This window comes from Tamandua tetradactyla, chromosome 6 (assembly GCF_023851605.1).
Source record: "Tamandua tetradactyla isolate mTamTet1 chromosome 6, mTamTet1.pri, whole genome shotgun sequence".
NCBI classification, from domain to species: domain Eukaryota; kingdom Metazoa; phylum Chordata; class Mammalia; order Pilosa; family Myrmecophagidae; genus Tamandua; species Tamandua tetradactyla.
The window spans coordinates 58,936,044-58,951,703 of NC_135332.1; the positions used below are offsets into that span (position 1 = coordinate 58,936,044).

Genomic DNA, 15,660 nt, shown 5'->3' on the forward strand with positions numbered 1-15,660 from the left:
AGTAGAGAAATAAAGCAAACATGAGAAACAGCTTCCCAGCAAGTACAATTATGCAACCAGAATGGTCTTCTTAATAGATTAAGGGATTTCTTCCCTACAGACTTTAAGCCTAGCAGAGGTCTGAAGGTTTTAGCAAAGTCTTACCTGGAGACAGGGGGTGGACGGAATGAGCTTTTCTTCAGGGTTCCTTCCCACAATGACTCTTTGTCTTGGCATTTATTCCGTAGCTGCTGGAGCCCTGAACAGTGTGGGCTCCTCTCTGGGGAGCGAAGACTAATGTACTCTGAGAGCTGTATCAACAAGTACAAAATTTACCCCGACAAGGTGGGGCAGCACCCAGGAGGGCCTGTAGCACTAGGCTTTATCACCCACGGGCAACAGGCGACTCAGCTGCCAAGGTTTATTTCTGCTGTTTCAACAGGAGGCATCTCCATGCTGACTTCAGCTCAGGTCTCCCACCTCCTTCTCCACCGGCCCCTGGGAAGGTTTGTGTTGGCTTGGGGATGGAGGAGACAAATGAAGTTTCCATCACAGGGCAGAGGGTACTGCTAAACAAGGCTGGCAGGACCTTCTGGCAGCCCTGTGGGCTCGGTGGGAGACTGCCAGGAGGTCCAGGAGAAGGAATACAGTGTTCTGAGTGGGTGGAACCCTGGACCGGAAGGCTGAGCACTAAACTGGGGCAGAGCACATGCCGTGTCTGGGCCTTTGCCTTACCATCCGTTAAATGAAGGCACTGGCAGAGAGCCATTTGCCCAGGTTGTGTTTAGGAAAATGGAACGCGCATGTTCCCCATGGCCCCAGCAATCCCAGTGCTGGGTATCTGCCCCCGGAGAATCTCCAGCAGGAACACCAGAAGTGCAAGGGGATGTTTGTCACAGAGTCATGTGTAACAGCAAGCAGCTGTGAAACCTGAATAGCCATCAAGAGGGAATCAGAAAAACAAAAGGCGGTGTATTCACACCTAATATATCAGGTAGCGGTCAAAAGGAACAAGCTACATCTCCAAACATCAGTGTGCGGAGATCTTGAAACCTGTGTTACAGGAAAGAGTAAGTTGCAGAATGCGCTGTCTGCTGCAGAAGCACTGATGCAATGTTTCAAAGCACATAGGAAACACAAGTATGCAATGTCCGTGCACACACATATATGAGAAAAAAGCTTTTGAAGGTAGATTGGAAAAGCGCTCAACAAATTCACCGTGGATCCTTGGGGAGGAGAAGGGGATGGGAGCTGGGAACAAAAGAGACCAAAAAGAAGGACTGTGTCTGGATTGGGGGGAAGTGTTAAGATGAGCAGGACGACGGCCCCCATCTTCTCTTTCCAACTACCGGCAGCTGAGGTTAAAACCCTTCTTGGGGCTGCAAGGGTGGTTCAGCGGTAGAATTTTTGCCTGCCATGAGGGATACCTGGGTTCAGTTCCTGGTCCATGCACATCCCCCCAAAACCAAACAAACCAGCAAAAACAAAACAAACAAAAATTCAAAAATTCAACAAATGGTGCTGCAATAATGGGATACTCACTTGGAAAAAATAATGAAACATGACCGCCATACAGCATACAAAACACACAAACAAACAAACAAAAACCCTCCCCACACTGTCATTCTGTGTGCCTGGGGGCCTCAGCCAGCCCAGCCAGAGCTGGAACCATGGGGTGAGGGGTGGGGGTGGGGGTCCAAGGACCTCTCTTAGTGGAGCCTAAGAGGAAAGGCGTACCTAAGGCAAGGTATACAAGTGCTGTGGATTACACAATCTATTGACATGAGCTAAGTGAGTTTCTGCTCTTGTCTGGTGAATCTTAACTGTTGCATTAGTGATCATGAACCACAGGCCATTTTCCCCCATTGACCTATTGCTTCTTTAGTGTCTTGTCACCCACAACTGTGTTTTCTGGAATCTGTCATAAGCGAACACTGTGGTGTGGGGGCCGGGTCAGGTAGGGGCATGCTGAGGTCAGCGCAGCTGGATTTGCTTGTTCTGGGTCCCTGGCACTACTGGGTGTTGGCAGGAGTGCACATTTAAGGAACCAGTCTCACTTGCAGTGAGTTTTAGGTTTTTACCCAGTTCTTAAATTTTCTTTGGTCCAGGTGTAACTCAAAGACAACCGGGCTTGCTTGGAGCCAACCTCAGCTGTCTTCACATCAAACACACTCAAAACACAACTCCGACTGCAAAAGCTTAATGAGGGGGTAATTTGTTGCTGACATTCCCATGGCCAGTATACATTACCCGCCAGTATACATTACTCAGTGAACAACCTCATTTGTCCACTCTTTCTCCCAGTCCGTCTCCTTATAGCAGCTGCTACAGCTCTTCCCACTTACACCAAACTACCCCTTTTCTTAAAAAAACCTACCCCTCAGCCTCTCCAGCTAAGCTCACTGTACTCTATTCTCCACACCCTTTCTCCAAATTCCATCTACCAGACATCCCACTCAGCACGGCACAGCCAGCTAAGTAGTGATTTATAAAATGAAACCTAGACTTCAGCCTCAATTCATCTCCCACTCAAGTAGAAATCAGGTGAAGTCCAATTCAATAGATTCTGCAAGACGTCCCCAAACATCTTTTGAAAACACTGATGAAACATGTACCTGTATGTGGTCTGGATTTTAAAGCCTACCCTTGTAGGAATAAGATGGAAACAGACTCTCGTGTAAAATGGAGCATTTGGCTTGGCTGATGATTGGGAGTCTGTCATGGCTGGGGACCCTGGGGATCCTCTAAGGGGTCTTTTGTTGATCTTAAGAGAATCTTCCTGCCTCGGCCACCCAGTACCTCCTTTACAGCATCTGCCTTGAGGGTGAGGCCGTGGTTATCAATATAGCTACTGAGAATGGGCCCCCCACCAGGGGAAATGGAGGCAGGCAGGGTCCTAAGCCTTCTTGGGGTCAAAAGTGCATGGACTAGATAAACCATAGCCACCAGCAAGGAGGAGAAGAGTAAGCAGTACTGGATGGAAGGGCGCATTCCATCAATGGTGCTGGGTGGTCAGGGGCAGTCTGGAGCTATTTTCTGAGCTATTCTGGAAGGCTCCAAAGAACAAGAACTAGTTTCCGGGCTGTTCTTATGATGGGAGGTGGACTGAGGACTCTTAGAGGTCTCCTTGGCGATGGACCACAGTCCAAGGGCTTTAGAGTGTGGGACCCTTTAACCGGAGGGTGAAGAAGGGGGTAGGGCTGAACCAGGAGGAGCTTCTGGCAGTTTGGGTGAGAGATCACAATGTGTTAGGGGGCAGAGGGGAAAGGGGGCAGTGGGAATTTAGAAGTGGGAGTGAACACTTGCAGCTGGGATATTAAGAAATACTTCTGGAGAAGGGGTGTTTTCCCGGGCCTTGAAGGATGGACATGCTTTTTCATCCACGTTCATTCCATCCTCTTGGTTTAGCTCCTGGTACCAGCTTGTCAATGCCATTGTGATCGGGATGCATCTGGACAGGTGGCTCCCCATCTAGGCTGCACAACCAATATCTTCCTTTCATTGTCCTCTTCTCTGTCGTAGGCACCTTTGCTGAAATGCTTGATCTGGCCCAAGTCCTGCTGCAGACCTCCTTGTACTGGTGTCCATCCAGGCATGGACAGGGACAGGTCACTTGACTAGGCCAGCATCTTGCTTCTGACTCCCTCCCTCGTTCCAAAAGTTACCAGCAGAGATTCAGGCAGCATCTGTGCTCAAATCCAGGCATTTGCTAAGTCGACCAGTCGTTGTAACTGCGTCCAAAAAGGAAATGAGCTTCGTCTGGCATGACTGGCTTTCCAGGAGGGCATCTTGGCTCCTAATGACCACCACTTACCTTTCCAAGTGCTTGGAAACCATCTGTCTGGGATCAATATCCAGCCTCAGGTCTGTTCTTTTGAGACGCCGTCCAGCAGCCAGCTCTGCTCCCTACCTGCCTGGAGAGCTCCGACTGTTCACATCTGTTCTCACACCCTCCGTGGCAATAGGAAGGACTAATATCTGCATTCTTTTTTTCCAATTCTCAGGGCTGTAATGTTTGCTTGAGCCTAGGAGCAGCTGGCCACTGTGGGGGCAGAAGCTGAACGGACTGTGGTCAGAGGGAAGGGCCTCGGCGCCAGGTCTCTGGAGAAAGGGGTGGAGCCTAGAACTCGGCTCTGGAAGCTGGGACACCCAAGAGGCACCTGCTGGCTCCTGCTTCTCTCTCCCAGGCAGCCGAGGTCAGCATCTCTGAATTGCTGCTTATTCTTTTCTTCAATTAAAGACGATTCTTCTGACAGAGGAAGTTAACTCCCACCAGTTAATCTAATGGCCTTGAGTCCTGATGTGCTTACTCTGGCTGAAGGTAGAGACTTAAATTCCTTGGCAGCTGGTAATTATTGGCAGCATTCAGGAGCTTCCCTGGGGGTGCTGGGGCCCCACAATCTCTGCTGGACTCCAGATCCACCCAGTGGAACTGTTCTTCAGGCAGGTTTAGAGAGGGGAAACCAGGGATAGAGCCTGGAGGTTTCGGTTCCCACGTGGTAAGGTCCTTCCATCTCTGGCCCATTGTCTTCCCATCTGAGAAATGGGTATGTGTGTGTGGGGGGGGTGAGAGTCTGGCTGGATGATTCTTGAAAATCCCATCGACTTGGTACCTCCCTTTAATTCTTCCATCCACCCTCCTCTCCAGGCTGCTGGTTTAGGGTTTGTGGTAACTGGATTGAGTGGCAAGGGGAGGGGTCTCAGTTCCCACCTCAGGGAAGGTCTTCTGCAGGTAGGATATATTTGCCTGTGTCTGGGTGGACTTTCATGTGCACGCACGCGCGTGCGCGCGCACACACACACACAAGGCTATCCCAGGAACTAGCAAAGCTCATCCTTTTCTGTTGCTGTTGTAAGCCAAGGGCCCGGGAAGTGCTCAGGCCTGGATGAGTCCCTTTGTGGCAGGTTTAATTTCTCATCGCACAGGCCGGGATCTCCTCTGACCACTCACACACACACACAGAACAGGAGGCCCAACCTGGCCATGCCCCTGCAGGGAAGGGTGAGGACAGCAAGGTATAGTGGATGGAGCACAGACTTTGTAGTTAAATAGGCTTAAACTCTAACCCTGAACGACCACAAGCATTGGACTTTCTCAGCCTCCATTTCCTTATTTATAAAATGGGCCTAATACAATATACCTCTCTCTTAGTTTGCCAGGAGCACTGTCACTGGCTGGTTTGTTTTTTGTTTTTTTGCCTGGGCAGGCACTGGGAAGCGAACCCAGGTCTCTGGCATGGCAGGCCAGAACTCTGTCACTGAGCCGGCTGGCTTTTAATAACTGAATTTTATTGTTTCATAGTTCTGGAGACTAGAAGTCTGAAATCAAGGTGTCGGCAGGGCCAGGCCTCCTCTGAAGTCTGCATGGGTCTGGTGGTGGCAGTCCATAACTCCATCTCTGCCTCTGTCACCTGGCTATCTCTCTGTCTCTGCATCAGTTGTCTGTGCCTTTGTCCAAATTTCCTTAAAAGGACTCTAGCCTATTGGATTAGAGCCCATCTTAATCCACTTCGGCCTCATATTAACTAATACCATCTTCAAAGATCCTATTTATAAATGAGGTTACATTCACAGAACTAGGATAAAACCCTGAGCCTACTGCCTGTCCAATAATATTCATTGCCATTTCCATTCTGCCACCATCCCATAGTGGGGAAGGGCTGCAGGGATCCATTCACACTCTCCAAATGGCACATACTGGTGGACACCTCAAAATTCTTGAACTCAAGAGCTCCTGAAATCCTGTCTACCGGTGCTGGCACTATTCTCTGGCTCTGGGATCCAGAGCTCCTGCAACAGAGGGGCTTTCCAGGGCTTTCACTGCTAAAACTAGGACAGTCCTGGGTAAACCAGGGTGAAGGGTTGCCGTAGGTGAAGCCACCCTGGGGGGTTGGGACAGAACCAATCTTGGGAAGCTCTGGTATGTTTGGTGAGGCATCAGAAGGCAGCATAGGACCCACGATGGGTCATGCAGGATGCAGGTTTCAGCTCAAGTGGGGAAGAAGGTTCTCACAGTCAGAACCATCCAAGGGCGGTTTGAGGTCCTAGCTTCCTGACTGTGAATGCAATCTGCCAGAAGCTGAAGGGCTGCTTGGCAGGGATCCTGTGGATGGAGTTACAGCTGCAGATGGGGTGCTGGGCGAAGTGCCCCTGAGGACAGGTCGGGACCCTGGAGTTAGGACAATGGCTGGCCCTGGAATGGAATTATCTTGTGAAACTTTCCCCTGATAGGTGGGGCAGGGGAGGTGAAATGAGGAGGTGTGTGTGTGTGTGTGGGGGGGGGGGGGTGTGGGTTGCCAGACTGCAGATTGTAACTGGGCTTTAGCCCTTATCAATTCCTTAGAGGGCAGCAGGGGCATCATCTGAGGACCAGCTGCTCTCATCTCTTCCCAGAAGCAGAGATCCAGGCAGCTGGTTTTGGGGGATGTGAAGAGATGTCAAGGGCTGGTCAGACCTCCGGTGGGCCCGAGCTAGAGAGAGGCCTACTCCCGGTTGGCCTCCGGTGCCTCCAAAATGATTGGCCATCCCCCACCCCCACCCCCATCCCTGATGGCTTCTAGGCAAAAGCCACAACTCAATCTCCCCAGCCCCCGAGAGGCCTGTTCACTAGAAGGTCTGCACTCCCGATTTGGGAAGGTGGAAGAGGGCCCTGCTCACCACCAGGCCACTGCCGTCCCAGACAGTGCTCCAGCCAGGAACCCCCGCGGGTTCTGCATGTTTCACAAGTTTCCTTAGAGTTAAGGGCACAGCAGTCCCTTCTCTTTGGAGGCGAGGTCACACCTGCCTGTGATCCAGCACCCCTCTGGAGGGCGCGGATGGAGGGGTCCCCCTCTCTTATCTGCCACCCCTGGAGCCTCCTCTCTCCTGCGGTCACGGAGCTTCCCTGTGTCCCCGTTTTCCTTCCTCTCTCCTCACCTCTGTCTCTTTTTGTCACTCTTTCTCGGTGCCAGGTCTCTGTGTCCCCTCCAAATTTAGATCTCCGAATTTGTCTCTCCCTTTGGGGTCTCTGCCCCAGGGAGGTCTCTCTCTAGCGCCGTCTTAGGGTCTCCACCCCCCTGCCCCGTGCCCCGGGTCTCCCAGTCCCATCTCTCTCAGGACCGCAGCGTCTCGCGCAGTCTCTGCCCACGTCGCTGCGCGGGTCCGGGTTCGGTGGCCGTCTCCCTGGGCGGCGGTCCCTGGCGCGCTGCGGTGGCCGCGCGGGCCGGAGCGGAGCGGGCTGGAGCGCGGCGGCCGCGGCCCGGGGCGGGAGTGCGGGCCCGCGGGGGCGGCGTTGGGCGCCTTCCTTCGTCAGTCCCTCCCCGGCGGCGCGGGCGGGGGGCGGGGGGTGCGGCGCGGCCGCCGCTCGGCGCCTTTAAGGGAGCGGGAGGGAGCGGCGAGGCGGCGGCGGCTGCGGTGGCGGCAGCTGAGGCGAGCGGGGCGGGGGCGCGGGGCGCGGCGCTCGGAGTCCGCTCGGGGCCGGAGGCACCAGGCGGCCGGGACCGGGCCCGGGAGCCGCGGGCAGCGCGGGCAGCGCAGCGGGAGCCCGCCGCCCGGGACATGGCCAAGGCGGGCCGTGCAGGTGAGGGCGGGCGCGGGGAGGGCAGGGGCGGTGGCCCGGGGGGGAGGGACCCGCGCGTCTCCAGGAGGGGCCGCCAGCCCAGGTGAGCCCTTCGTGCAGGTGGGCGGAGGTGCCGGGAGGGTGGGAGGGGCAGCGCGCTGCCGGACCCCCGGCGGGTGGAGGTCGGTTCTGTGCTCCCCGCGTCCTTCCTGCGCCCCCGGTCACCTCGTGGGACACCGCGTCCCCCCGACATCGCCCCTCTGGAAAGGGCCAGGGCTGCGGCGCCTCTGTCCAGTCCCTCCGTTGGGGAGCTCTCGCCAACCCCCGGAGGCCTTGGGTAGCCCCTGGCGGGGGACTGAAGGCAAAGTCCCTTGGCCAGCTGCTCCATCCCACGCCCCCCAACACAAACCAGGACGCGCGCCCCTCGTCCTGTCGCTCGATCTATCCAGGACACGACACCACCCCCCACCCTCCACCTCCCCACCCCCAGCTCAGTTAGGAGACCCAGATTTCTTCTTGGAAAGGAGGGGTGTACCGAGTCTTGTCCGCTGGTGAACCGTCCTGCGCCCTCCCCCCACACCCGTCTCTGGGAGGCAGAGGTGCCGCAGATCTGAAGGGGGGCCTCTTCTGGGGTCCGTCGTGGGCTCTGTTGTCCTCCAGGCTCAGGAGGTGTAGCCCGTGGTTGGAGGGAGTGGGCGTTAGTCATTCCTTCATTCATCTATCCAGACGCTCATTCACCAGCGTCTGCGCTGGGCCAGGCCCTGAGCTGGGTGCTGGGGGATGGAGAGGCGGATTAGGCTCAGCCCCTGTTTGCACACTCTGAGACCCGCTGATGCCTGGGAGGCCCTGGTGGTGGAAAGCGGGTGCCCACAGGGCTGGCCAAGCAGCAGGAGGCAGCAAGTCCGGTCGCAGCAGGGCTAGCTTTGTGAGGCTGGGGTGTGTGAATCCACCATGAACTCACACCCAGCCTGTGACACTGGCAGGTGTGATGCCATCCCTTCGGACCAGGTGATGACCTGGCATGAACCCCATCCCTCCACGCAAAGGCATCTTACATGTGATGGAATGAGTGTGAATTCAGCCCATACATACCCTCAGCCTGAATGCCATTGGGCTGTGTGTAAATCCACACCATCCCACGATTCCTGGGCCCAGTATGAATCTTCCTGTGCCTGCAATGGGTGTGCAATAGAGGTGCCTGAGAATAAACTCCCATTCTGTCCTCGAGGAGTCCCGTGAAGTGGGGCTGGGTTGTGTGAGACACAGCACGTATGGAGCACAGTTAAACAGCCCCCTTCTCACTTTCCTCCCTTTTCCCCTGCAAAAGGAGGTACGGTGAGATGACACCATTGTGGCTGGAAAAGGCTCCTCACTACCCCTCCTCCCTCTCCGTGCCCGAGTTCCTACTCATCCCCAACTCCTCCAAAGGGCACATGGCGGGGGGGAGGGGTGTGTGTGTGTGCCCCGCCTACCACCCCTCTACTGTGTGTGAGTGCGTGTGCACGTGCCCACGCCTCTGCTGTGCACAGCTCACCTGCCCGGACACTGTGTTCACAGCAGTTAACAGTTGCTGCTTTTACTTGTGTACTAGGCAATGTGCTAAACACTTTACTGCACGCTGATTCTGGATATTAGGAAATGTTACTCTCCCCATTTTAGAGCACGTGGAAATGGGTCCACAGAGAAGTGGCTCATTCAAGGTGGCTCAGAGGGTCTGGGCAGGCTGGGGATTCAGATCTCGGTCCGTTGGACTGTCAAGTCATTTTCCCCATCACTACCCTGATATGTCACTCTTTCACCAAGCCGTGGTGTCAGTCTCACCCCTCTGTTTTGGTCCTTCCATCCCTAGGCTGAGAGTCTGTGGGAATTTGTTCCATGGCAGGTGGACAAACTGCCCTGCTCGCAGCACTGGTGCTTCGTGCTGTTCTAACATTCTGTCTTTCCTGCTGCAATTTCATGCTTGGCCCTTTTCCCTCAGGGCACTACAGAGCTCCCTCTCCTCTGTGGCCTGAACTGGGCAGGCTTCTCTCTCCCACTCAGCAGCCACACCGAGGAGCCTTTTGGGACTGACCCTGGCTGGATCCCATTACTCCTTTTTGTAGCCCTTCTAGGTTACTTTGCATTTTGTAAATGTCTCCTCTCTTCTTGAGGCTCCTCTCCCTAAATGGGAGTTATCTCTCCCCTACTGGCAAAGTCTGTAGAAGAGATCAGTGAGCATTAGAATGAGGAAAGCCTTTGGAGACCAGGAGCCTAAGTCCTTCTTTTTACAGACGGGGAAACTAAGGCCCAGGGAGGGAAATTACATAGAAGGGAGCGACTGCTCAGGACCTTTACCCTGGATGGGCAGAAATTGCCAGACCTTTGCTCTGAGGGTGACCCTAGAACAAAGGGAGACTAAAGCCCAAGGATGCAGCTGTGGGAACGGGGCATATGAGTGAGGGGTCTATTCCATGACCCATGAGTCATCACCCCTAAAAGCTGACCAAGAAGCCACCTGATTGAGGAAGGATATAGGGCTGTGGGTCCCAGGACTGCCATGGTACATAACTCCAGCAGCATCACCTTGCAGCCTAGTCAGTGGCACCCCTGGACTTGTGCAGTGCACAGCCTGAGCAGCAGGCTTGCACCATGTGTGTCAGGGAGGAGCTGAAGGACTGAAAGAGGAGGAGCTGAAGCAGTGAAAGAACTTTCACATTGCCAGGAGCATCTAGGTACAAGAGAAAGTATAATCAGGTCCCAGAAAGGATTGGATCAAAAATCAGAGAGTAGATCCCAAATGGGTTACTACCAGTTCCCAGTCTCTGGGGAGTTTTCAGTGCCACAGACAGGAATTGTTATGTGGCCCTTGTCCAGTTTTGAGGGAAGTGATGGGGGAAAGAGAGCCTTGGTCTTGCCCCAGAGCTCCTAGTCTTTGGGACAAAGGAGGAGAGAGACTTCCATGGGAAAGAGGGGGTGCACACTGGCTGGAGGGAGAGAGCTTTCGGGAGCTCTCTTTAGGAGACAATAATTTACAATAGGGAGCCGAGAGGGCAGGCCTCAGTGTAGTATGGACAGAGAGGAGGCCAGCGAGTGGCTCGAAATGGTACAGGCTGGATTCTCTAGGAGACAGGCCTTAAAGGCCTGGAGAGCTTGGACAGAAAGGTGGCAAGAGGCAGGCGGGCTCTAGGTGGGGGTAAAGGCCTGCACAGAGGCCAGGAGGTTGGAATGGGGATGGTGTCTGCAAGTGTGGAGGGGCTGCTGGCGGTGGGGGGGGGACAGCGGGGAGCAGGAGGAGCCCATGAGTGAAGATCTCTGGCTGGCTGGGGGTGGGGCGAGGGCAGGAGTTTCTAAAGGAGTGCAGAGGGCTCCAAGGGACCCCTGAGAGCGTGGGCAGCATCAAAGATGGGAGGGTCATGGTAAATTGGGGTGTTCAGACATAACCCTTGGCTTCTACGGGAGGGTGGAGAGCAGCCAGCCTGGCGGAGCGGCCTTACTTGGGAAGGGTTTGCTCTGGCTCCTGCCAGCTGCGCTGCCCCTCCCTTCCTCTCCCCTCCCTGTGACCCTCCCCCTGAGCCTCAGTAGGCTGGCAGGGGGGCCCAGAGCGGTGTGAGGAGAAGGCCTCAGATCCCTGGGCAGGGCAGGCACAGAGCGATATGCCAAGAGGGTCATGAAACTTCTTGGTCTGGGGCAGGAAAGTCTGGAGAGGCGAGGCTGGGCCGTCCAGGCTGGAGGAACCAGTTTGTTCGACTCTGCTCTGCAGGGAGCGGTGTATCAGACCCGGTCATGTGAGTTGGTAAAAGACTGATCCCGCAGACAGCAGAGCTGGAGGGGGCATTTCCAGGCACGCAGGGGCAAAGCCCTGGTAGTAGCAGAGAGGGACCTAGAACCTGGGTTTCTGGATTAGACCTGCTGAGTCAGCTGCCTTCTTATCCTGGATGCTCCGGAAGGCAGGCCTGTGCCCTCTCACGGTCCCCAGACCAGACCCTCACCTGGTCCTCGGCTCCACGGTTGCCAGGGCTGGCAACAGTGGCCTGGTCTCTCAGAGGAGGGAACATTCCAGAGCTCGGGAAAGCGCCGGGATTTTCAGGACTTGGGGAGGTGCCCGGAGATCTGAGGCATGACTCAGAGAAACTCCCAGGCCTAGGGTACCAGCTTTACTAGGCGTCTTGGAAAGGGCCTTAGGGCTCTATAAGAAAAATGCAAAATCCCCTTCTTAGGTCTCTGCGGGGGAAGTAGGACCAAATCCAGAACACTGCCTCCCTCATGCTCTGCCTCCAGAAAGCCTTCCTGGACTTTTCTGCCATTGAGGAAGTGCTGGGGTGCGGGCGGGTCTCACGGTCCCAGGTGCAGACACCGATTCCTGTGGCAGCAGACCTGCAGGCTTCGGCATGTCCCAGCGTGACACCCTTTGTTGCCTCTGAGTCCTGGCTGTGGTGTCCTTGCATGAGCCGAGGACAGTGCCGCTCCGGCTAAGGTCCCATTTTGAGCATGTGACCCCAGCGCCCTCCCTGGTGACCTGGCCTGTGTTTGGGAGCCCAATGGCAGGGCACAGAGTGTACGTGAGCTTGCTTGCCGAGGCCGTGTTTGGTCAGCTTGTCCAGAAAGTTTGATGTTTTCTTCATACAAATCTTAGTATGTTGCATAAAGTTTGTGGCTAGAAGAGGCTTGGAGATCTTCCAGTCCCACCTGTCAATTAGGCAGTTTGGAACCCTGAGGCCGGAAAGGCAAAGAGACATTCCTGGGTCCTTCTCTGAGGTCTGGTGTCATTTCCCCTCTAAAGACAAGGGTGTGTGAACTCCCAGAGGTCAGAGAGGCTATGGGGATGGGGAACTTCCTGGGAGGACCCAGCTGCCTCCCAGGAATTCTCTGGGATTCCAGGTTTGGGAGGGGGAGGAACAGGGTCAAGGATTAGCATCCTGGGAGGTTTAGTCTAATGAGCACAAATCTGACACATTTTTAAATAGCAGTCCTCAGGATGCTTTTAAATCTCTGAGGTCTGGACAGCGTTACTCCCATTTTATGGATGAGAAAATAGAGGCCAGAAGGCTTCTGGTTCTGCTTCTAGAAATCATACCTAAAGGGAGAGGTAAGGCTGGAATTAGAATTTAGGTCTCTTCTACTCTTGCAATCAGTCTTCCTAGGAGTTAAATTGTCTAATGAAACAACCTCAGGCTTGCCCTGTCACTATTCACCTAGTTCAGTGCCCTCCCTGGGCTCCAGTTTTCTCTTCTGCAAAAGGGGAAGCAAAGAATTCAGGGATCAGGATGAGTCTTAAATTCTCCTCCCTGGTGGGGAGCTTACCGTGTGTGGAGGGTCTCACCTCCCCACATCTACTCCCTCCCACTGATCCTCCCAGAGGGATGGTCCAGGGTGGGGGTGCAAATGGGAAGCTGAAGACTTGGATCTGCAGAGCCCCTGCCTACTTGTGGTCCCGGGCTCCAGCCTATCCACAGATTTGCAGCCGGGAGCCACCCAGAAGGAACAGGATGGCTTAAAGGGCCCCCAGGGGAAGGGCTGGGGGTGGGAAGGGTGGGGAGGAGAGAACGCATAACAAATAACTTTGGAAATCGCATGAGATCTGAACTCCCCACCCACTCCCTCAAATCTCTCTACACTCTCTTTTTTAATTCTTGTTTTCTAAAGAGAAAGAAAATGCTAAATTGCATCCCCTTTCGCAAAGGAATGGAAGTCTTTGTGAGTCACTCCGGAGGTAAATGCCACCTCCAGGCCCCAGGGCTGCCTGCTGAGGCCTGCACAGCTGTGTGGCCACCAACTTCCCTGGGGTACGTCTATGGGAAGGGTGGACAGGGGGCAGGGAGCCTCCTGCCTGTCAGCTCTGGGTGGGACATAGGGCCCAGCAGTGGGGCCCATCAAGCCAGCCCCTTTCCCTCTGATGACTGCATTTGTGATGCCGACACAGGGGCTGGACTGAGAGCCTAAGTGGCCATAGTCGGGGCTAGGTTAGAAGCTGGGTTTGGAGTGCAGGCTGTGGCTTTTGGGAGCTTGATCTCTGCTCTTTCTGTGGCCAGAGCTGGGCACAGTGTAGGTGAATTCAGAGCTTCTAGGAGAAAGGCTTTATATTTGTGGTTAGGAGAAGACAGTTGGTGCGGCCAGGGTAGACAAAGGGCAGGTTGAATCTGCCTCTGGAAACCAGAGTCCTCGGGTGGATGGGGCGCCTATCTCTAGGTGCTTGGGTGAGACTCTTCCCCAGGGCTGGTGAGCAAGAAAGCTCAGAGCTGACCCATGCAGAGAGGAACACACTGGGGAGGGTGGGAGACTCATCTTCCCTTTGGGGGTTCAGCTGGTTTAGGAGAAAGCTGGGACAGGGAGGCCGGAGGGAAGGTGTCCCTCCTCCCAGATAATCCATTATTCTGGAGAAGAAGTAGCCGTCTGCTAGCTGGGGATGCCAAACAAGGGTTGAAAGCAAAAATAGAAACTCATTGGGCTCTGTCTGGGAGGGGCGTTGAGTTCTGGTGGATGGAAGAGGCCTCTTGTCCCGCCGCTGGCGTGTTTGTTCAGCTCTCCGTGTTTGCAGAGCACGTCGTGTCCTGCACTCTTGACCTCTTTGGAAGGGACCCAGGTGTGCAGAGGCTGGGGCTGTGGGCCCCAGAGGCTGGCAGCTGGAATGCTGCGAGCTTTTTCTAAGAGTCTGTCCTTCTGAGGTTCTGAGCGTCGGCAGCCACTCATCACCCATACACCTTTGACCTTTTCTGGATGGTTCTGAATCGGCCCATGCCGTTGCCCTCTCCTTTGTCAGAACCCCCTTTGACCCTGCTGCAGCTCCTGCAGCTTCCTTCTCTTCTCACTCTCCACTGCCCCCACCCCCACGAGGCTGGACTCAGCCGAGCAACTCTGGAATCATCCCCTGTGGTAAAAAAGAGCTATTTTCAGCTTTCCCAGTACTGCCCAGTGGGAGGGGGGGTGACCATCCCTTGCTTCTCTCGCTGCCTTTTTGTTTCCTTCTCGTACAGTATAATCTGGGCCAGGGATGAGTGCGCTATCCAGCCTGTCTCTGGGGTCCTGGCTGGCAATCGCTAGCACTGTGATTTGGCCCCAAATGGAGGGCCCAAGGGCAGAGGCAGCTTTGGGCCCATCCTCGTTAATAATAGCCAGCCCAGGTGGTAGGACTCAGCTGCGTGGGGACCCATGGGCCATTGCCTGCATGGGGCTGTGTCCCCCTTGATGAGTGCTTCAGGCTGATGTAGCCTTGGGTGCCCTACCAAAGAGATGGTAGTGTCACTGAGGTGGTGGCCCCTGAAAAAGCCCTCCCTCTCCCCAGCCTCCTCTGAGGGGTCTGTGACCCCATCCTGGCCTCCCCAGTTCCTGCTTTGGTGCCTCCATTCCCCATAAAGGGTTCCTGGGATGGTTGGAAGGATTGCCTTCCTGTAGTAGGAACGGACTTCCTAAAAAGTCCCTCTGTTCTGCCTTCTGGGCTCTCCCGCCATCCCCCCTCCAGCACCCCCCACCGCTGCCCCAACTTCGGAGGGTCCCACAGGGGGGCAGACCCCACCAGTGACCCAGTGGCAGGTGCCATGGGGAGCTCCTGTTGGAAGGAAGAGAATGCCTCCTCCTTATAGAGCAAGAGTCTGGCGGGACAGAGGGGTGACATCTGGGCCCTGGGAAAATGATTCCAAATAATTCAGAACTGTTGGGAACCTAGTTGGCAGAGCAAACAAAAATACGATAGATAGCCAAGGCCATTAATCACTAATTATCTCCTAAATAAGGTAATTAATGGGTATTTAAATGGCATATTTATGACATGCCAGCAGGTGTTCAAAAAGCACATCTTTCCCAAAGCAACTGGTTTGGCCAACCATGTCCTGCTCCGAGAACTCTAGTCCCAGGCCCTGGAAACAGAGGGGGTGACAGTAGGCAAGTCATTTCCCTTCTCCAAGCTTCAGGTTTCTCCTCTGCGAGGAGGGGTCCGAAGTCTCTGTTTACTGACCTCAGTAAGAGGGCTGACGTGAAGCTGATGGCAAGTGGAGGCCATGATGATCCCTGGAAAGAGTATAAAATGCTGTGGAGACTTTGGAGTCCTAGCTGTGAACATGACCTTAAGCTTGTTGGATAAAATCCCTTCATTGTGCTCCGTATCTTCTGGGACCAGGGTCAGGGTCAGGGTCAGGGTCAGGCTCAGGCTCAGGCTCAGTCTGCGGCTCGAG

The 15,660-nt window shown here is 54.9% G+C and overlaps 1 protein-coding gene across 2 annotated transcripts in view; it reads left to right on the top strand.

Moving 5' to 3' along the window:
* The window catches only part of PITPNM3 (PITPNM family member 3), a 128,028-nt gene that overhangs the window by 8,047 nt on the left and 104,321 nt on the right, over positions 1-15,660 (top strand). The window contains exon 1 of one of the 2 annotated variants that reach the window (XM_077165609.1): positions 11,157-11,280. The exons of the other annotated variant lie outside the window; for it this stretch is intronic. Coding sequence (XP_077021724.1) covers positions 11,163-11,280 — 118 coding nt within the window. The 5' untranslated portion in view covers positions 11,157-11,162. Of the gene's footprint in view, positions 1-11,156; positions 11,281-15,660 lie in introns of those variants that run through there. 2 annotated transcript variants of the gene reach the window in all.